The sequence below is a fragment of the Acomys russatus genome, chromosome 3 (genome assembly GCF_903995435.1).
Source record: "Acomys russatus chromosome 3, mAcoRus1.1, whole genome shotgun sequence".
In the NCBI taxonomy this organism is placed as follows: domain Eukaryota; kingdom Metazoa; phylum Chordata; class Mammalia; order Rodentia; family Muridae; genus Acomys; species Acomys russatus.
Genome location: NC_067139.1, coordinates 62,008,515 through 62,032,033, shown reverse-complemented (window position 1 = coordinate 62,032,033; position 23,519 = coordinate 62,008,515). Strand labels below are relative to the sequence as shown.

The window sequence follows — 23,519 nt, the reverse complement described above, 5'->3', positions numbered from 1 at the left end:
ACTAGCCAAAGCAATCCTAAGCAGGAAAATTGAAATAGAACACCTGATCTCAAATTATACTACAGAGCCATAGTGACAAAGACAGTATGGTAATGGCACACAAACAGGTGTGTAGGATAATGGCGCATTCTAGAAGACTCAGAAGTAAACCCACATAGCTACAGCTACCCAATTTTTGACAAAGATGTCAAATGTACACTCTGAAACAAAGATAGTATATTCAACAAATAGTGCTGGCAAAAATGGTATGGATATTCATGTGCAGAAAAATAAAGTCAGATCCATACCCCTCACTCTGTATAAAAATCAATTCAAAATAGATTAAAGTCTCTCTGGGTGTGGTGGCGCACACCTTTAATCCCAGTACTCGGAAGGCAGAGGCAGGTAGATCACTGTGAGTTCGTGGCCATCCTGGTCTAAAAAGTGAGTCTAGGACAGCCAAGGCTACACAGAGAGGCCCTGTCTCGAAGAACAAAAGACAAAAAACAAAACAACAACAACAACAAAAACCCAAAATAAATTAAAGACCTTAATTTGTAACCTGAAATGCTGAAACTACTAGGAGAAAACACTTCAAAATATTAATACAGGCAAGAAATTTCTGAGAAAGATTCAAATAGCATAAGAAATAACCCTAAGGATTGACAAATGGGGTTAGATAAAATTATTCTTAAAAATTATATATATATATGTATATATATATATATATATATATATTTGATATATATATCGTGTGTGTGTGTGTGTGTGTGTGTGTGTGTGTGTGTGTATACATCCATGTCATCAAGTGTGTCTGGAGATGAGCAGGAACAAATGAAATATTGACTAAAATAAATTTGCCTTAAATATAAACAATGGAAATAAGATGCATCATGCGACTCTAGCTAAGGAAGCCTGAGTAGCTGAAAATAGAGGAAAAGGGAGATCTCCATCAAAGGAATATTCTCGGTGGTAAGAAGATAATCCATAACACATGAAGGTGCCAATTCACAGATAGAACATGACAATGTCAAAAGTTTCAGCACCCAATAACAGACTCCGAAACACATGAAGTGAAACATGTAATGACAGTAAAGCAGTTCAGTCTCTAAGCCAAGCATGTGCCACCGTGAACGTGGGTGTCAAGGTTGAAGCCAACCTGGGCAGCATAGGGAGAATTATGTTTTCTCTCACCACGTCTACTAAGCACTGAGCTGGAGGCTTGGGTGGTATAGTACAGAGAAATAAACAAACAAACAAAACCCCCAAAACCAAAAACAAAACAACAAAAAAAGGCCCATCCCACACCGGAAAGGAAGCAGTAAGACTGTACGCGTAGGCACACAGCTGTCTACGTGTTAAGTCTCATAAAAGCTGCTGCAACAAATAAATTCCCCAAAGTTGCAAGGTATAAGTTAAACCCCAAATCTAAGGCGTTTTTCCCTGTGTAGGAGCAGCATATAATTGGAATCTGGAAATTGAAACTGTTTTAAACACATCAGAAATCTCAAGTATTTAGGAGTGAATATGATAATAGGTATTTAAGACCTGTGCGCTGAAAATAATAAGCAATGGAGAAACAAAAGACAAGCTACGTAAATGGCAGGCATATTAAGTCCACTGACTGGAAGCTTTCCTGTTGTCAAGGTGTCGGTACCATTCAAAAGGATTTATATATTCAGTGGAGTTCTAGTCAAAACTGAAGTAGGCATTTTTTTTTCTGCAGAAATTGACCAAATAATTCTAAGTTACACAGAAAAACCATAAAAGACCCAGAACAGCTAGTCAACTTTGGAACAAAATACCAAAATTGGAGATCTAAAACTATAATTTCATAATGAGACTTATAAAAGTATAACGAATGATCAAGATAAAATAATGATGTAAAATAAATCACAGAGCTCTGCCTGCCTCTCTCTCCCAAGTGCCTCTTGGTCTATGTGTCCACGGCATTAATAACTCTTCTAGTAGGGTGTGGTGACTCACACCTTTAATCCCAGCACTTGGGCTGCAGAGGCAAGCGGACTGATGTGAGTTAGAGGCCAGCCTGGTCCACAAAGTGAGTCCAGGACAGCCAAGGCTACACAGAGAAACCCTGTCTTGAAAAAACCCAAACCAACTAACCAAACAAAAGTCATCTAATAAACTCCTACGTCCCCAGTGATTTGACTCAATGTCCTGTTGAGCCACCTGCCCATCCACAATCTAACAATTGGATCTTTATGAACAATTTATTTTATGAAGAATTCAAATCAGAAGCTCACAAAGATGTGCGGAGATGCTTATTACATGACAGGTGGGATCCTGTATTTCTTTCTATCCCCTTTGTAAAATTATTTATAAAACTAGCTGAAGACAGCTGTATTTCTTTGTTTGAACTATTTAATAAAATGTGTGACTGTTGGTGAATATACTGCATGCTTTGCAATACATTATTTTATTTTAATGTATTATTTATTTGTTCGATTATTATTTTTATTTTTATTATTTATTTATTATTTTAACTTATCATGTACTTATTTTATCTCCAAATTTTATTTATTTAATTAATTTAATTTATGTTATGTTATTTATTTTACTATTTATTTATTATTTCATGGAGGCCAGCCCCACAGACAGATCTTGAAGCAGTATTGTGAATGAAAGAAGTCAGATATCAAGCCAGAGTGCATACCTTATGTGTACACGCTTAGAAGGTTCTATGAAATTTGAGGTTGAGTCAACTCCATGGAACTTCCTGTGAAAGCTTGCTGGTGATTTTGATTCCCAGAATCCATGCAAAGTTGACCTCTTTCATCCACATGTGCCCCCTTCCATCACACACACACACACACACACACACACACACACACACACACACACACACACACAGTTTATTAAGTGATAAGTAAAAATTTTAAAATGGGGCTGGAGAGTTTGGATCCTAGCACCCACATGACAAATGACAAGCCCGGCCCCCTCTCAATGCCTTTAATGCTAGCTTTGAGGCTGGGCAGAGGCAGGAGGATCACTGGGGCTTGCTGGCTGCCAGCCTGTTTGAGACATGAGCCCCAGGTTCAGGGAAAGAATCGGCATCAGCAGAATAGATGGCGAGCGATAGAGGAGGGCACCTCTTCGGCCTCCACGTGGAGTCTGGGCTTTGTACACAACCCCTCCCCTGCTGCAGCAGTAATACATTTGCAACCTCAACTCCTCCCCAGCCCTTGTCATAGAATCAAAAACGTTCATTTGTTCAGGTGAGTATGACATCTTTGAGGGCAAGCATCCTGGCAATTAGAGTCTATCTTGACCACTGGTCTGTGAATCTACTTCACATATATATTTTATGAAATCTTTTGTTGTTGTTGTTGGTTTTTTTTTGTTTTTTGTTTTTTTTTTTTTTTTTTTTTTTTTTTTTGAGACAAGGTTTCTCTGTGTAGCCTTGACTGTCCTGGACTCACTTTGTAGACCAGGCTGGTCTCGAATTCACAGCGATCCACCTGCCTCTGCCTCCCAAGTGCTGGGATGAAATCAAACACCAACCCAAGTAGCCTGCTTTCCTTCCTTCCTTCCTTCCTTCCTTCCTTCCTTCCTTCCTTCCTTTCTTTTTTCTGCTGGTACTGGAGGTCACAATCAGGGCCTTGAGTGTGCTGGGCAAATTTACTACTGAGACACACCCTTACCCCTCAAACCAAGTAGTTTTAATAAAAAATCTGGTATGTATGTTGAAATACACAGTATGCAGATTTCAAAGACAGCATGAAGAATGTAAAATATCTCAATAATTTTATATAGCACCATCGTGAAATAAAAGTATTTTGATATGTTGTATAAATAAACTTTATTATTAAAAGATAACAGAAACATGGGCAAACGGTATTAGCAAGAATTTGATAGTGCTGGGTGGTAGTGATTTACACCTTTAATTCCAGCACTTGGGAGGTAGAGACAGGTAGACCTCTGAGTTCAAAGCCAGCCTGGTCTACGAAGTGAATTCCAGAACAGCTCAAGGCTGTTAGAGAGAAACCCTGTCTCACCTCCCCCAAGGAAAAAAACACCCACAAAAAACAAAGAAAAAGAAAAACAAAATCACAGCATAAAAAATATGTATAATTGTCTGAGTGTGATTGCCCCAAATTCCTATGTTGAATGCTAGTACCCTAAATATCAGTACTAAGAACAGCAGGCCTATGGGAAGTGACTAATTAAAGTGTGGAGGCCTCCTGAAGGGCATCAGCTTCTAAGAAAGGAGCTTGAGGCCCCAGGGATGCAGGGTAAATGGATGTTTACACTGTAGGGTTTGTAAGACGTACGCTTGTCTTCCTGTACATACCAGTGTTTCCAAATCCCTTATAATAAAAACCCAACACAATGGACATGCTATGTAAAAAGTTGTCATATAACGTTGTTTGGAGAATGGAAACAAAGAAAAACCAGGCTCTACATGTTCACACAGGCAGAATCATTTGTCTTTTCCAATGTTTTTAATCTATAGTCAGATACAGATTTGAAGCCTTCAAGATGGAGGCTCAACTGTATTCGGGAAGGGCACAGAGTTCTTATATCTTGGGAGGGTGTGGTGAGACATTTTTTAATGTTCTACCCTGTAATGTCTGCATCTAGATAAGAACATTTAAATAACATTAATTTTTTTTTAAGGGGCAGTTAGATAATTTGTGAAGTGCTGCTCGGGCCTGAGAAATGGGCTGTTGGCATGTGTCTCCTGTCACCCACTCACGGCACATCTCCCTTCGTGTGTCAGGAGCAGGCCAGCCTGCCCAGCCCTTCTGCACCCTGGAATGTCCATCCGTCACTTCTAAGCAGAGAGCCATATAGCTTCTTCATCTGCGAACATTTGGCGTGGCTCTCCTCAGCTCTGCTCAGACCAAAATCAAGTGATAATTCCCCCTTTGCATCCTTTGACAAACTCGGCTTGTCTCGAGTTGGATGTCTCAGACCCAGACTTAACTCATGAAAGACAAGCAAGTGTTGCACCAGAGATGTGACCCACATGGAAACCTCCAAGATTTTATCCTCCGAGGGGTCAGGGCTGAATCCCGCCCCACTGTTTATTGACAGTAGGCACTGGGACGAAGCTTGCCTAGCCTTCCCCTCTCTGTTGAATGTTTCAGGGCATCTTCCTCTGGATCTCTCTGAGTATTTGATGGGGTGTGTTGGAGCTGTGCTGTTCAGGGGCCCAGGACATCTCAAGAAAACTCAGTACTGTACAGTCTTGTGACTGGAGCTTTGGGGTCACACTGGGCCTTCAGCTGATAGCTGTGTCACCCACAGAGTCTCAGTTTTGTACTCAACAGTATGAGGGTGCTTTGAGGATTTCATGTGCTAACACAGACACATATGCAGGCAAAACACCTTTATACATAAAATAATAAAAATAATTTTTAGAAAAAAACACTTATTATGAGCTTTGTAATATTGTAGTATTATCCCTTATGTGGGGCTTAGGCAGATGGCTCCACAGGCTCAGGCCTGATTTTCTGACCTTTAGATATGAAAATATTTCTGTGGGTCTCCCTGTTACCACACTTCATGTACCATGAAATAAGGCAGGATACAGATTTGCGGAGTCTGAGATGGTGAGGACAGGGTCCTTCTTTAGAGTTTAAGACTTGGTCTGTAGGGGCCCCCCTGCAGGGCCTGGGATGGCGGTAGCTCCTCAACCTGCCTGGATCCTGGGGTCTGCCATAGTCTTGAAGTCTTTGCAGTCTTAAACTCAGCTCAAACCTAGTAGCAGGAGGCTTTCAGGGGAAATCTTCCATTTTTCACCGTGACGGTGAAGAAACGGCTTCTGAAGTTGCCCTAATGAAGCTGAAAGATAAGCTTCTCACAGGCCGCGTCTGCCATGACGACTGCACACAGGTTTTTAAAGAGCAGCCACTCAGACTCCTTATCTGGTGCAATGCTGACGGGGCCTCAGATCCATCTTCAAAAGATTTTAACCATCTGACACCTAGCCAGGAACCAGATCTCTCCGAACTTGACATAACTAACACAAACCTGAAGGAATCTCGCCGCCAAGTAGGGAAGCGGCCTCCACTCCCTCTTTATCATCTGGGTCTGTGGCCAGGAGCCCATCGTCCTCCGCAATGCAGAGACCCAGGCAGGCAACAGCGAAGGGCAGAGACAAATGAGTGCTTTGGTGAGGCGCTCCTCTCTGCCCTGAGGAGTGGGGGCGACTCAGCTGGCTGTTTTTGCTAAGACTCTTTCCTGACAGTTCAGATTTCAACATGGACTCCCAGTGTCCTTGCCCGCATACCAGGCCTGGCCCAGGGAACACTGTTTTACACTATGCCTTGGGGTTTCCTCTGATTTCTTCGGAAAATCTTCAACCTGGGTTGGGGTATGCTTGAGGATCAGGGTCCTAAGAACTGACTGTTCTGAGCATGTGGAGTTTTGGGTTCTCCACATGGTCACCTGCCGGGCCATCCAGCCCAGTGAGGAACCCCTGAATCATGCAGCTGAGAGGATGAGTCTAGGCATGGGGCACTGACAGAGCCCTCAAAGACCCTCAGCTCTCCAAGCTAACAGTCTGTTCCAAAGTTCCAAGGGGTGCCCTTTCCAGGGTGGGGAGATCCCGGCTTATTCTGCAATTAGTTATGTGGTAAGGATGAACTCTAAGCTAGACCCCTCAAATTGCGGGCTCCGACTCACCCCAAGTCACAATGGGGGAATTCCCTGCAGATAGCAGCACTCTGCTGGCTGTGCATGTGGTCACAACAGGAACCCTGGGATTCCCCCTTCCTCTCTGTGAGCTAAGATGCTGGTTCATTTTGGGCAGAGTCTGTATGGAGCCTAAGTTTTAGTGTCTTGCCTTGGCGGCAGCCTAAGGTAGGATGTCAAGTGGTGTCCCATCGTGCTATGCAGCTAGTGGAGCAGAGCGCTAAGCCAAGGATTCCAAAGTCTCTGGTGATTATCCTATCCCAGCAAGAGGGGGCAGGCAAAAGAGCTATTTCATCACAGGCCATCAGATCTGTACCTACTACTGTTTCTGAGAGGTCTGAGGGTGGGGACGCCTGCTGCTAGTGGGCCTGGGAGGCAGTGATGCAACACTAACAGGTCTGGCCCTTTCAATCATGCCCATGACCTTCTCTTCTTCTCTCTCTCTCTTCCCTGCTGAGTCAACCTGGGAGGGCTGAGAGATAGCTGAAGCCACAGCCTTGTCTGCAGTTGATGCCGCCCCATAGAAAGGTAAACTTCTGCTATGTTTATTAGACACTCTCAGAGGATGTTACTGTTGGTTATTTTAACTGATGACAGATTATTTTGAGAAAATAAATATTGATTTTGTCTTGAACTACTTACCCGTACACCCCCCCACACACACACACACACTCATACACACATATACACACGCACACACATACACACACATATACACATTCACAGATACTCTCACACACACACACATATACTCTCTTACAATTTTAAGTAGTGACACTATTAAACACTGTATTTCCATATTAGTAAAGTTGCTTTTCATTTTCTGCAGTTTCACTCATTTTAGCCAACCATACTCTGAAAATATGAAGTGGAACCTTCCAGAAATAAACATTTTAAACTGTGTGCTTTTAAATTAAATAGTTTGAAGAAATTTCCTGTCCCACGACACACGGCACGTGACTAAGTCTTTCTTCTAGAGTGTCCATGCTGTGTACACCACCCTCCTGTCTGAACCAAGATCCATTGCTGTGATCATGATCATGCCATCATGACTAAAAGCAGCTCGGAGAGGAGAAGGTTTATTTCTCTTACAGCTCCCTCCATCACTGAAGGAAGCCAGGGCATGAACCTGGAATTAGGACCTCAAGCAGAGAGGCCATGGAAGAACACTGCTCACTGGTTTGCTCGTGGCTGCTTTCTCATACAACTCAGGACCACCTGGCCAGGGGTGGTACTGCACCACAGGGAGCTGGGCCTCCCATGGCCATAATTAATCACAGCTTCCTTACAAGCAGATCTTATGGAAGCATTGTCTCAATTAAGATTCCCACTTCCCAGATATATCCAGGTTTGTGTCAAGTTGACAGACACCAACCAGCACAGTTCCTGTTAGTTATTCAGTGAGTATCTTAGTTCTTGGTTGGCTGGTCTGCACAGTAGCTCTGTTCAATGGCCTCAAGTGCAAAACCTTATTACAGAATAATTTAATTATTCTGTCTTGTTTTCTATTGCTATTATAGTACTTCATTTATAAATCAAATTTTATCATTTATATAATGTATGTATACATATACACACAGCTATATACATATATGCACCTACATATACATTATTCACTTATATACACCTGTACATACACATACATACATATGTACATATATATATATATATATATATATATATATATATATATATATATACACACACATTCATATGGAGAGAGAGAGAGAGAGAGAGAGGAAGAAGCCCAGTGTATATGGGTTTTAGACTATAGCTTCAGGCACTTGGGCGGTCTTAGAATGTATCCTGTGTAGTAAAAGGGGCAGCTGTACTGATTATTACTTTGTTCCTCTGACTGGATACTGAGAAGTAAAAGGTAATGGAAGGCTGCTCCATCTATTTGAAATATGCTACTGGGGACAAGGGCCAATGGACCAATGTCTGGCTCTGATGGTCTACAAGACAGGGCACAGGGTATGGGCTCTGGGCTTCATCTTCAGTGATCTGGAGTATCCCTACCTGCCTGACAGTCGGACTGAAAAATTGGGAAAAGTCTGGTAAGGACTCACATAAGTGCAAGGGGTGTCATGTCTGACTGACCTATTGCGATGCTGATGCCCTGGGGTGCATGGCGCTGCTGGGAGGGAGGCAGGCTACTATACAATTCTTGTCCCTTACTGATCGGGCAGCCTGTGAGGGGCCAGGGCAGGGTGAGGTCCTAGGAGTATGACAGTGGCTCACCTTTCCTTTGTAATCCCTGGAAAAGGTGGAAGTATTGGCCTCCTGACGGGTCTGGTTTCAAGTGGAGATGGTAGGGGAAACTGAGGTAAACCTAGTCCCTTCTGTTACCCATGGTGTATGGTGGCAATGTCACAGCTGGGGCAGCGGAGTTCAGAGCATCCAGCATCCTCAGGCATCAGCTCTAGGCTTCTCTCGACCTGAGTGGCTCTTTACTGGCCATCTACACCTTTCCAGAATTTTCTCTGATGTAGGATGTAGATGGACATCAGAGTTAATTTCTGCCTCTGTACTTTCCACTCAGTTCTGCAGGGCCACCCTATTGGTGCCCTTGGTGATGCAGTCTTGCCTTTGCCCCCATCATAAGGTGCCCATGGGGACACAGCCTCTCCACTACTTAAATGCAATAGACCATAGGCCTGTTCATACTCTCTGGGTTGCAAAGCATTTCCCAGCTGCTTCCTTCGCACTCTGCACCACAGTGTGGATATGAAGGCTCCCTCACAAAAGGTGACATCGTTTTGGGAGGTGGTAGACAGCTTAGGAGGCCTAGTTGAAACAGATGATTCAAGAGGTGTGCCTTGGAAGGTTGTCCCTAGTGCTCATCTGGTCCCCTCTCTCCTTCCTGGCCACCACATGGTGGGTTCCCTCTGACACACAAACCTGCTGTCACTGTCACAACATTTTCCCTCACCATGGGCCCAGAAGCAACAAAGCTAAGGACTCCAGATGGGACTCTCAATTGCAAACCCAAAAAATATTTTCTCTTTTTAGTTATTTATGTCTGATATTTTGTTATAGTGACACAAATTAACCAATTCACCCTGTAGAGCAGACTGCTTTGAGGGCAAGCCTGTTGGCTTAGATGGGATATCTCCTTGTCATCCAGAATCCAGATGGGCAGTGGACCATATTTATTAAGATTTTTTCCCCCTCAGAATATACCTTAGGGACTCAGTTGAGTCGCATGGCTCACCTGCAAGTGAGTGGGACCTTCTGGAAATAGTTTTGATCCAGAAACAGTATTTCCAAGAAACAGTTTCAGTTGATGCCTGAGGGTGCTGGTTGTCTCAGAAGCAGTGTTTGCCTACAGTGGTGTCCATGCCCTGAAGAATATGACGCTGCTGGGAGTTGAGGCTACTGCACCATCAATGCACCATAGGATGCTCACGGGGGATCTCAGGCTAATAGGAGATGCACGGTATAAATACTTTTACACTGACCTGTCTAGACGTGCCACTCTGATTTGCTAACTTGGCCGCAGCCAAGAGAACCTGCTGCAGCCTTTGCAAACGCTGCAGTCTCTTTAGGAAATGTACCCATTTCTTGGCAACCAAGAGAAGGCATCAGTTTGACAGAAGCCATCTCCAATCCCCTACATCGTGCTGATAAACTATAGTTCAGCCATCTCCCAGCGCATTAAGGAGCTAGAATGGATGAACACGAAAGCAAAGTAAGTTATGCTCAGCTAAGCAATGAGTCAGGTACACTTCCCTGCTGCCCCAATGCCATTCAATCCTTTTTCTCTGTGCAGCAATTGACAAAGCTCATAATTTACCAGACGGCCTTCCAGCTATTACTGTAAATTAACTGGGTTCTCCCTGAAGCCCAAGAATCGATCTGGTGTAAGAGGGAGACACTCAACGACTGGAAGCTCTGTGCTGAATTAACTTAGTAGACTAAGAGGAACTCACTTCATTTTTACGAATGACCAGGGACCCTGGAAGAAACACAAGAGCTGAGGATTGGTTTTGTTTGAGATGGTCTTGTGAGGTAGCCCAGGCTAGCCCCGGCTCCTACCCATTTCAGTCACGTGAACCTGCTCTGAGCTCACAGAGGTCAATTTTAGAAGATGATGTGGCTGAGTAGTGACAGTTTCCTTTCCTGAGAGGAGTAGCAGCATATTCCCACATAATTATCAATCGTAGTATTTATAAGTATTACAATTATATGATTAAAATGAGGACATTGACACAGCTAGTGTCACCGTTGCCTCCAGAACTTCAGGACGGTGGAAGACACATTTTTAAGACAACTTGATTCATGAGTTTTCCTTAACACGCTACAGGGAGGGAAAATTGTAATTAAAAATTGCTTGAAGGTGAGCTGCCGAGGTTGCCACTTTTAATTTGGCAAATATAGCATTTTTTTTTATCTAATTTGTTTGGCTAGAACTCAGATTCTGGTATCTATAGACAGCTGAAAGTCACGGTCCTCAAATGGCAGTGAACCCCATGGGCAGAAGAATCCCATAAAGAAAACATGAATTCTCAGATTTAGACCTAAGTAATTGGTACTTCTCTTTTTATAAGCTTCTAATAATTCTTCACAAAAGAGGCATTTGTTAAGTTGTCTCCAAGGGCATTTTAAACAGGGAAGGACCAACAGTTTAATTTCCCTCCCCAATGCTAACAAACCTATCAGGGGTCAATTAACTCAAGGTCATGTCTGTGTCTACTACTACTGAGCGTACCTAACCCATGGTGCTGGGTTTTCCTGCTTGGGAGGACATTGCTAAGTTGTTTATCTGCTGTGGATGGAGAAGGCAGGAGGGAGGAGGAGACAAGTTCACTGAGCAAATACGACTTGTGGGAGCTGCAGGGCTCAGGGGGTGGCTCTGCTCCATTGGGTGTGGTCTAGGGTCACTCGCACAGCTGCACACAGCTGGTAGCTGCACGGAGCAGAAGGCTCAAGGCCTCAGTCATCTTGCAGGGCCCTGGGAGCTCTCCCCCTCCACAGTGTCCCTGTCCTTCTGTGACCTGTCTAGACATGTGCCCAGCTCGACTTCGCAAAGGTGGGGACCAGGATGCTTGCAGCATCACTTCTGGGTCGTTCTAGTTGCTCAGATCCTCTGGAAGAACAGCAAGCACTCTTAACTGTGCAAGTATTTATCCAGCTTCCAACATTTTTCATTTAAATCACAACAACTGTCTTCTCTGGTTATGAGCTAGTGAGTTGGGAAGCCCAAGTCCAGAAAGCTACTCCCTCCCCCGACCCCTTGCTTTTTTCCCCCCCTCTCTTGATGTGGGACTCTGGTAAAATGACTTGCTGAAGTTCAGACACCAGGCGTCCATGGGACGTGTCCTGGTCAACTTCAACTGTCAAGTTGATACAGCCTAGCGTCCTGTGAGAGGAGACTCTTAGGTGAGGAACTTCCTAGATCAGGCTGACCCGGAAGCATGTCTGTGCAGAATTGCCTTGATTGTTAATTGATTGATGTAAGAGGGCCCAGCCCACTGTGGTCCAAGGCAGCTGGTCTTGAGCTGCTGAAGAAAGCTAGCTGAATACAAGCCAGCAAACATCATCCTCCCTGGCTCTTGCTGGATGCCTTTAGCTGTGATGAAAGTTTCTTGTCAACCAAAGTTCTTACCGAGGTTGTACTGGCTTTTATATGCTATTGGAGCACCCCTCATCCTAGGCAAGATGTCAGTCATCCGCATCCCTCATCCAAAAATGAGAAGCTCTCTTCTCTGAAGTGATGAGGGAGGGGCTCCAACACCACCACTCGGGCTTTTGGGGGGCATTGAAAAGCTCAGTAAATGATGGCCCCGGGAAAGGGGGAGACTGGCTGTATGCCGGAACATTCCTTGTGACTTGAATAACCTACTTAGTTTACTATACCTAACACATAATCAATACTGCAAATTAAGACAATTTTTTTTCTGTGTCTTTTAAGATGAGTATGTATCACAGAGACTGTGGCAGCACACACAGGACCCACACAGGTTCAAGCCAGATGAGGTTTCAGTTCTGAAAAATGTGAGTGAGCCCAGGACAAGAAACTATTTGCAATTGACGCCTGACAGGAAAGGAAGAATCTGTTTCCTCCAAAGGAGTCTCATTGGGTCTGTCAACCACCCTCCAGGGCCGGCCACATGCCCAGGAGTAGATGGCCAATGTAAAATGAACTCCTTGTTTGTGTGTTGTGGGATTTCAGTTTCATTGTGGCACTTTTCGTTTTGTTGGTTTCCTTAAGAGGTTCTGATTGCATTAATGCTCTCCCCATCTAGATCCTCTGTCTCTCATCCATCTTGTCTTTTTTCTCTCAACTCCAGGCTTTTATGTTAAATTAAATCAAACTTTAAATCAATTTTCTACTGCTCAGCCTCCTGCTACTTATTATCCCGGAAAAGAAGAAAGAAAACAAAATAAACAACAACAACAAAAGAGGCAAAACAGAAACACAGCCTGCATGTGAGTGGCTCCTCAGTTGTCCCACCTAGAGCCTGCAGGTACCTGAGCCACTCTGGTGTCCCTCAAACACCACAGCACGCAACACCCCCCCCCCAACACACAGACACTCTTCCCACAGGCACTTTCTCTAGGGCAGGGAGGGCTTCCTGTCCCTGTGCCCCCTGCCGGTGTGTCTGAGAATGCCCGGCCCAGGAACTGGGTGCGACCCCCTCAACCATAGCAGATCGCCCAACACCGGGACAGAACTGAAGGCCCAGATCTGGATTCTGGAATGCGGATCGGGCTACATCCCATGTCAAACCAACAGCTGTTCCTTCTGCTATGTGTGAGACAAGCTTCATACTGTGAGGTGGGCTCCCACACACATGCTGTCCATTAGGTTAAGGACTGCTCTTCAGAGGCCATCACGGGACTCTGTGGTCCTTCGTAGCCCCTGTTGACCTGTCTAGTCTCCTACCATCCCTTTTCTAATCATCTGAGGAACACTTTAGTCCTGTGGCCCTGCTGTTCCATGCGTTTTGCTTTTCATTGTATTCTATCTAGGTTAAGTAAATCATTAAAGAGGTCTGCATGAGTGAATACAGTCTGCTGTGAGGAGTAAAATAATGCACACACCATCCTCACAGCGCATTCCCGGGTCCACCCCAAGCCTCACCTGGTGGCTTTGATCTGCCTTATTGGTATCCTTAAAACCCATAATATTAATTATTTCTGTTTTATTTCACTGATGTCGAAGAGCAGAGTTATTCAAGGAGTAAGAAGGTTCTCCACAATGCCACCAGACAGCAATTCACTCCTCCCCCGCCACTGTCAGAATAAGCACTTTCAACTGTCTCTTAATTGGGATTTTCTTTATTTTCCTAAATACCATGTTTATGTGACTGCGTCTTGGCGTAAAGTTGTAGGCATCATCTACAGGATTCCAAGCAGCTGAGGCTGTTTTTCTAGCCTCCCTACCCCCACCCACTTCCTGCACTGGCCTAGGATCTTCTTCATCAGCCCACCCCGAAAGCACTCCTGCACAGAGGAGCTTATCCGCAGTGTGACTCTGAGGACTGGGTCTCTGCGTTTTCTCCCTTTGCCGTTCTAGGGCTCCTGTGCAGACCAGGCTTGTCTGTCCTGCTGCTTCTGTTATTTTTGTCCCCTCTTCCTGGGTGTCTCAGGTTGGAAGTCTCATTTATGACTTCTTCCAGAAGGCTTTCTGTGCCAGCCATGGTTACACAGTGCCTCTCAGAGGATGTAAAAGACAGTTCCTTTGTTGTTCAGATGGTGCTAGCGGAGAACGCAGGGCCCGGCACATGCTGGTCAGTGTTCTACCACCGAGCTTCATCCCCAGCCCTGGTTTCACTTTTATAATTTTGAAACACAGGCTCTCACTAAGTGGCCCACGCTGACCTTGAACTTGCGATACTCTGGCCTTAGCCTCCAGAGTAGCTAGGAGTTCAGGCCTGTCAAGGAATGTTTAAATGTGTGGTTTCTTGCCCTAATATTTTCTGTCTTTATTGCTGATTCCCCCTTCCTTCGCTAGCCCTCCTGCTCTGCCCACTCCCCCTCTTCCTTCCTGTTTCTGCCTGTGTTTCATTTGCCATCCTGCCCTTTACCGATAAGAAGCTGACTATGGGAAGTGTGATGCGTTCTACCAGGGCCACTGCCCTAGTAATCCCCGAAAGTTCCTCACTTTCCTCTCTGGATCAGGGAGGAGGCTGCTCCTAACTGTGGAACGAATACTGGGGAGTGGGAACATAGTGCTCCTCCTTAGAGTTGGGCCCTTAGTCTGAAGTGATGCTCTGCTCACACATTTTCCCAGGTCCCACGCCTGTAATCTTATACCTGAGTGCCATTCAGGAGGGAGCCACCTTCTGACACTAGTTTGTCACCGTATCTTAGGTCTAATGTGTGTGTGTGTGTGTGTTTTATGTATGTGTACATGGCTTGTGCATATATGCATGTGTGTATGTGCATTGTGCATATTTACATGCTCCTGTATAGGTGTAGGTACACACACGTGTACAGGTGTATGTATGTGCCTGTGTACACGTGTATGTACATGCACTTGTACAGGTGTATGAGTGTATGCTCAGGACAGAAGCTGATGTCCAAGTGTCTTCCTCTACCACTTTTCACTTAAATTTTTGAGACAGCGTCTCTCATTGAGCCTGGGGGAGCTAGTCTCTGATTCAGCTAGACCAGCTGCTTAGCAAGCCCTGGGGTCCACATGGGCCACCAGTGTGTGCTACTGTGCTCTGCTTTTCATGTGGGTGTTTGGCATTGAACTCAGGTCCCCATGCTCCGGTCACAGCACCTGACTGAGCTGTCACCCCATCAATTCTCTGATAGATTTTGAAGCTGACTATCAACCTAGGCTCTTGTTCTTTGCTCCTTTTGCTCCATATCCAGAGCTGCCAGTTTCAGCCTGTCGAGACAGGTCTAGTCTGCAAGCCAGAGGCGCCCTGGCAGCCCCCAGCAGTTCCTGGATTCCAGCTCAGCCAGCCATATCAGCTGCTCCTAGGCAGCCTGCCCCAGCATCAGAGGCTGTCGCCCTCTTCTTCATTCCGACCAAACATATTATAACTTGTTAGGGAGGTTTAGGGAGTTTAAATCGGCAAATTAGATTTTCAAAATCTGTTGCCCTTATCTAGAAGGTTGATTTTTATCTTTGTTTTTCATTAACTAGGAAGGAATTTTGACGTGCATGTTCTCACCTCAGATCCTGGTTTTTGTAACTGTTCAGCCGGGGTTTCTTTTTGTTCAAAGTTACTGGTATATATTTTCCCCCACTCTTTTGCTTATTTACTCTTTTAGTTTTTAGGCCCAATCTCCCTGAACTTTCAGTCACTTAAGAGACAGATAAATCTAGTTTATTCTCACTTATTATGAGGGCTGCAACATCAGCATCTACTCCTGCTGTCCTGTGGCTTGTTCTGGACTCTTTCTCTAGTGTGACTGTTTTTTTCTGTCCTATGTTCCGGAGATTATACTTTTGGTTTCCATCCCGGTCCATTTCTGCAGTACCAAGAAAGTCACAGCGAAAGGCCTTAGATAACTCAAGTGAATCTCCGAGTAATGGAAGTGGCCCAAGCTTGTCACCAAAGTATGTGAGGAAGCTTCATGCCATAAGAAAACATTTCCAGCAGAAGTTGTAACCACTTCCCCCAAAGAAGTAATGTGAAGAAAACCCTGGACACCTTCACTGGTGAAGCTGCAGGCTCTGCCTGCTAGAAAGCCTCTGGAGCATGTACTGGGGAAGGCTGGAGGGGTGACGGCAGATGCCAGCCTTTGAAAAGCAACCTCTGCCCGGCCTTTTTGTCTGAGCTCATGCAAGCCACTTGCCTTGTCTCTGTGCTGTCTGCTGCTGGCACTCCTGGCCTGAGAAGGGCAGAGGAGAAGAGATAAAGGCTTTGAGAGGGAGCAGGGATGTGGGGCTACGACTGATGCTTATCATGACTTGTGCGCTCTGGGCAACATCACAGGCAGTTGGATGTGGCCTTTCCTGACAATTACAATAGCTGGTGCAGGCTGTCTGCCAAGAAGGTACTTGCTGCCGGGGCGTGCTGTCACTATGAACAGTGAGCAGGGCATATTTTCCAGGAACCAGATCCTGAGAATTAGCCTATTACATGTACTTCATGAAATTAAGTAGAGACCTGTGGGTTGGTTGTGACAGCAGTTTGAGATCACACTGTAGCAGTTAAATGTCAAGTTGGACTAATAGTGGCCTTGAGACTGGGAACCTGTAGAGCTGGACAGAGTTTGTTATGGAACAATGGCTAGGGGTATGACAATGTCCCAATTCCCCAGGAGTGTCAGCAGACCTAGAGAGTCACAAGAGGAGCTTTGAGCAGAGGCTGGTGTCTGTCAGGGTATGCTGGCTCTTTGCACAGATGTCCCGTTCTCCCTGGGGTTAAAGGACCTGGTCTGGCTTGATTTGGGTGTAAGGGCTACTGATGTATCCCAGCCAGTGACTGGGGCATGTGATTATCACTACTTAATTAGCTGCTCCCACTAGGAGCGACATGTCAAGGTCTGGAAAAGATGGTGGCAATGGAGAATTCTGGGATAGACATGTCCTAGAGCTGTCTGATTGGAAGTAGGGATACCTGGTCTACTACAGGGCTCACTGAGACAAACACATGGGGGAGCTTAGAGTAGAGGGATCTTCATGTAAGTGAGAGACCTCAGGGTTAGCAACACCTAGCATCATCCAGTATTACAATGCACAGTGTCCTGAAGGAAGCCCTATGGGCTGAGTGGAGCAGGGATAATGGCTGGAGCCCAATGCAGGGCTGTACCATTCTGGTAGTTTTTGTCGCTGACGTCAGAGTGAATGATCCTGGCTAGGTCATTTAGGAAACACTATTGATGGGTCAAGGAGGCGGGAAAGAAATGATGCTGTGCCACGCCTCTGGGGTAGAGGAATCAGTGGGCCGGAAGGGAGGAAGGTGAATCCAGGGCTATGGACATTCAGAGTCAGGTTTAAGCATTCAGTGAGCTGAGCTTGGCTCTTGGTTACAGAGCTGTTATGCAATATATATATACATATATATATATACATATATATATATATGTTAAAATTTGTATGACATAACGGTTACCATAGTAGACATCATTAAAGTGTATGGCTCAGTGGATTAAGCTTACTCACATTACTATGCAACACCTTTCTCATTATATTTTGGAAAGGCAAGGTGACGTAACTACCGCAGTAGAAACCAGAGTTACTCTCCATAGAGGGAGGTAACCATTGGAATGCACGAAGTGCAGGTACCAAATCATTAGCTGCAGCTGACTCCCTCTGTCACTGCAGGCTTGGCATGAGGTCGGCCTCAGCCCTACTTCTATTAAAGCAAACGTTGGCAACATGGAAAAGGGACAACCGAGCCAGACTGACACTTGCGACATTCTCAGAAAACAACACAGGCTGAAGAGTCATTTTCTTACTTTGAACTTGGGATTCCCCTGCACCCAGGTCTATCCATTGCTTGCAATGTGTGGGTACAGAGGCCATGGTTACAGAGTTCTGCCTCCGCCTCTCACAAGGATTAGGTTGCCCAAATCCTGCAGGCCCAGCTGTCTTGGAAGTCACTCTGAAAGACACTCAGTTTTGGTGGCTACATGGTCCATCTGGGATGAGGCCATGCATGACAGATGAAGCTACTAGTTACTCTGAGGGAGTGAACTTAGTCCTGCCTGGGTGGAAGGGCATGCGTTTTGAGCTCACTTCAATATGGGGAGGTTCCCCAGTCGCACAGGGAAAAGCCCCTATTTGAGGCAGAGGCAACAGGCATAGACCTTCACAGTGGTTCAAGACTTCAGTGTAAGGCTAGACTGGCCTGAACCCATTCTCCTGGGTCACGAGAATGAAATGTGTGCATACGTGTCTGTTGGACGTGCTAAGGAGCTAAGCAGAACACCGGAAGTGCTGCTTGTTAAGCCAGGCGGGGACGCGCTCTACTGACGTTAAAAGGAAGCTTGTTCATTCCATAAGCTGCCATACTGGGGTGTGCACGGAATTAAGAGCCAGACTTGGGTGCTGGCCTTCCTTCCAAGCACACACTGAACTTGCTCCCCCTCGTCGTGTTGTCCCAGCATTAGCACCCACGGGACATAGGACCTTTGTGCCTTACCTGGGGCTTGCTATCGTCTTTGTCTTTGTAGTAGAAAAGCTGGTCCCCACGTAGCACAAACCATCGCTGCTGCCAGTTCTTCATGATGCTCCTCTGTTTCTTCAGCCAGCCAGCCTTGAGGATAGGGCTGAGCTTGTGGGGGACCGGGGGCCTCCCTGGGCTCCGGTTTTGTTCCCCCATCACCAGGCTCTTGGAGCGAGCTGGAAGCCAAGAACACACAGTGAGTGGGGGAGACTGAGGTCAGTTCTTATCCCATCCTGGCACCTCAGCTACCCGGGGACCAAGGCCTGGGGCCCAGGCTGGCAGGACAAGTTGGATCTATTTTCCTCTTGGATTTCAGGGCCATACACTGGAACACCTCAGAAGGAGCCTGGGTTTAAGCGCTTGGTAGGGATGTATGCAGCCTTCCTTCATTAGTTTCTGCTCTGTCCCTGGGATCCAAGATTCCCCACCTCCCCGGGTTTATTCTTTATGGATAGGTCCGTTCTAGAGACTATAATCCCATGTGCCTGGCTTAACTTCCATGCCACTCTCCTATAAGCTCAGACACTTTTTTTTTTTAGCTTCTCTCTCATTCAGATCTTGGCCTTGGCTTCTGATGAATTCCTACTCTATCTTTAAGACTCAGTTAAAAAAAAGTCATCCCTTGGCAATTGGTACTAATCTCGCCAGCCTTGTCTCAGCAGTGTTTTGGCTTAGTGAGGAACGGGCCTGTCTCCATGCTCACCTCCTACACTAAGGGAGAATAGTGATCTCAGACAATGACTTCCTCAGAGAAACTGAGGAGACATCTGCGGAGTTCTTGGGAGCAGCACAGCCTAGCTCCTTTCCCACAACACAGCCACCTCTGACTCCCAGCAGCACCAGCACAGAGCTGAACATGTGTTTGTATTTCAGATGGCTCTACATCCTTGTTTCCAGCTGGCTGCTCGGCCTGCCCCACCCACATGCCGCTTATTGCACAATCAACATACGCTTCCCCTGATCACAGTTTAAAGGCACTAATCTGTTGGGTTATGGATTTGCCTTTCCTGAATGTAATGATTCTGCAAAAACCCTGTGGACTTACAGAATGCCTTATCCCACCATCAGAGCATTCCAGACAGCACTGTTTCTGACCGAGGAACTCAAGTCACAGCCTGAGAGGTGCAACAGTGGGCCTGTGACCATGGAATCCACTGGCCTTACCATGTCGCTACCGTACTGAAGGAGCTGGCCTCATACAAAGACGGAATGGCCTTTTGGAGACATGGTTACAACCAGTTACAGCACCAATTAGGTTGCAGACGCCTAGGGCAGGGATCTCCAGAAGGCAGTATATGCTTTGAGTCAGCATCCCGGATATGGTGTGGTTTCTCTCCTATCCAGGGTCCACACACCTGGGTCAAGGAATCAAGGGATGGTGTTGGAGGTTGGTCTGATGTATTTTGATGCTAATTGCTGCTTGCTGTCTCTCTGACCCTAACCGGTTTGACTAATAAAAGGCCATCACACCTGGGCAGGGCAAATGAGATAGGCATGATTAAGTTCCTGGGCTTGGAGAGACAGAGAGAATCTTGGGAAGAAGAGAGATAGGAGGAGAGGAGGAGAAGGAAGGCCACCATGAGTTAGGTGATGGAGAAGTACATGGCTAACGTGGATGGAGATTTGGCCCAGATGAGGAACATTAGCAAGTATATGGGATTATGGGTGGGAAGTAGCTTGATAGAAATTATTAGAAGAAGATGGCATGGGATTGGGACAGGTATGGGATACCTGCCCTACTATGGGAAGTAGTTTAGGGGATTAATATCTATCTGCCTTGCCTCAGGTTAACTAAGGCTATTTTAAAATATAACAGGTGTCTGTGTCTTGATTGATTGCTAGTGTCTTAGAAAATACTGCCATAATAATAATTATAGGCCTGATAATAAACATTATTAGGCCATACTGGTAAATTAACTACAACACGTTGGAAAAGGGAATAGGCCCACTCCTATCACCCCTAGTGACCCCACTAGGAAGAACAGCCTAGAACCACACAGCCCATTGAATGGTGACACCTAGATTTAAGGTTGGTCACCCCATCTCAGATAACCGAAGCTAGGAACTCTTTCATAGACATTCATGTGCTCCCAGATCTTATAGACTTGACAGTATTAACCATCAAAAGCTCACAACCTGACAACCTGACACCAAAAGATATTCTGTTAAAGCTATAACCTTCTACCCCACATCCTCATAGACTCATGGCTATCTAATAACGAAAAATTCATTCAGTCCAACTTCAAAAATACTCAAACATTTTCAACAGCTCTAACACATGAAAAATTGCAAGCACAAATTCTCTTCTGGAACTCAGGCAATCTCTTAACTCTGAGTCCCTAGAACATCAGAAACAAGTTATGCACTTCCAACGCACAATGGCACAGAGTAGAACATTCCCAAAAGAGGGAAGTGAACATATACCAGGGAAAGATTGGACCGTAACAAGGACCAAAACACAGTAGGGAAAACATCAAATCAAAGGAGCTGGTCATATCGCACCTGCACTCAGGAAGCGGAAAGAGGTGGGTGCCGGTGTGTGGCTTACTTTCTCCTCTGTGTTCAAGCTAGGACTCTACTCAGCAGAATGGTGCTGTTGACATTTAGAGTGGGCCTTCCCACCTCAAATCACTAAGTCTAGAAGCTCCATCACAGACATGCCCAGAGATTTATCAGTTCTAGAACTTGTCAAGTTGACAATAGATATTAGCCAGCGTGCCATGAGGCCTAGTTGAAGAAGTACAGACTTTGGGCAGACTTGGGTTTACCTCATAGCCAGCACTGTGAACTCGTCCTCAGTCTACAGGTCAGTAACTCTGGCCTGTATAGCACTGTAATATCTGCTTCAGAGTAAATGGGAGAAGGAGAAACTGCCACAGAGGAGGAGAGATCACCAAGCCCTGCTGAGTGCTTGGCACATCAATTGGCTTCGTGACTGGTAACCATGGTGATGATGATAGTGATAAAGGGAAGAGTAGAGTGAATACCTCCATAGATAATTTGTTTCCTGAATCTAAGCAACCAGCAGTAGGCCCACAGAGCAGAATCGATCTTTCTGTGGCTATTGGCACTTAAAGCATCTTTACATACCGTAGTTTCCTCAAAATGGTGTGTGGCTGTATTATACCACACAGGCACACTGACACACCATTTTCCCCATGACCGCCGGTGCTGTAGATCACACTTTGAGGATTCACACCCCAGAACTTAGTGGGTGCGAAATGATAGTATTTCTTCTTTTTCTTCCTGCATGTTTAATCAAGTAGGGCTCTCTGCAAGAGTTTTACTACCAGTAGAAGGAAGACACGTGGACATTCCCTTTGCTTGCCCAACTCATCCCTCTCAATGGGAGGAACAGCCATAGTCCTGAAGTTATAGCTTCTTAGGTCTCTCTCCTTGTTCACATGAGACTCAATCTTCCACAAAGTCCTCTCATGGCCCTGGAAAGGCTGCCCTTCTGTTTCTGGTGAACCTTCTCTGGGGTCCCCATTTTACTAGTTTAGTGGCCCTGCTTTGAAAGACACAGAGCTGGAAGAAATGTTTTGTCTAATTGGGGCTCAGCTGAGCCTGTGATGAGGCAGAGAGAAGTTATGCCTGGTAGAACTGCATCAACTATCAGGAGGGACCTTTCTGTTCCCACGGTTGCCCTCTTCCCTGAACTTATGTCAGCCCATGCTGACATGGCATAGCAAGGCTGGATTAGACAGATACTGGCTGACGTGGCTCTGAGGAGATGAAGATGATGCCCATGATGAAAAGAAAGCAAACATGGCCTCAGTATTCTGATAAGATCTGAAAAAGGACCCAGGAGGAGATATCCCTCTGGTTACTGGGTTTTCTTTTCTGGGTCTCAATTTGCTGTCCATCTCTTAAGATGTTTGTTTGTTTGTTTGTTTGTTTTTTTTTTTAGCAAGGTCAATACAATTAAGCCATCAAATACATGGATTTTGTGTTTAGATTGCCTGACTTCTGACTAAAGACTTGGCAGGCAGTGGTGGCCCACTAAGTAAGGATTCTTTGGTGTGGGTGGGTTGGCTTAGTCTCCACTGTCCACTCTTGAATTCTTCTTTTCAGGCAGTCTGCAAGAGGCACCTAGAACCTCCCATACTCCAGCAGAAGATGGCACAGACCCTTCTGGAGTCTTCGGTGGGGACTGGACCCGTGGCCCATCTTAGGGCTACATTTGGGGCTCTGTCTTTTATACTCTCTTATAACAGAACCCGATGCTTGCTTGTTCCACAAGACATATACCTTCTCTCCCACTCTAGCGCACTAAGCAGGGCAGCTCACAGCAGGAACTCAATGTCTTAGGACTGATGAGCATGGATGGGCTCTCCTGAGTATACTGGGTGAGGTCTACCAGATGGCTTCTCCAGGGAGGATGAGCTCCCTGAACACAGGCCCATGGATGCTAAGCCTGGCGACATGGACAAGAAGTGACTGTGTGGCTGACCATGCATGCTACTGTCATGCATGTTCTTTGGCATGTCACCACAAAGAAGGGAAAGATTTTTTTCACCCTGATTGTCAAGCTGTAGAGACCAGCCCTCTTGGGAGCTACAGGTAGCGGGAAGCCAGCCCCACTGAAGCTACATTCCAGAAATGGGGAAGCAACGCCAGTGCCCTGCAATTCCCCAGAGACAGTCTTCTTAAAACAGGCCATGTTGACTGCCAGTGCCCTGCAACTCCCCAGAGACAGTCTTCTTGTACAGGCCGTGTTGATTACTAAACCAGCACTGCTTTCTCCCCAGATGACCAATCACATAGATATTACTTATGAGACCCATGAAGCTTCTCATG

The 23,519-nt window shown here is 45.7% G+C and overlaps 1 protein-coding gene across 2 annotated transcripts in view; it reads right to left on the bottom strand.

The window, feature by feature from the left end:
• Positions 1–23,519, bottom strand: part of Arhgap22 (Rho GTPase activating protein 22) — a 163,573-nt gene that overhangs the window by 92,555 nt on the left and 47,499 nt on the right. For both annotated transcript variants that reach the window (XM_051141828.1, XM_051141833.1), the window contains exon 2: positions 18,696–18,895. In XM_051141828.1, the coding sequence (XP_050997785.1) occupies positions 18,696–18,895 (200 nt within the window). The remainder of the gene's footprint in view (positions 1–18,695; positions 18,896–23,519) is intronic.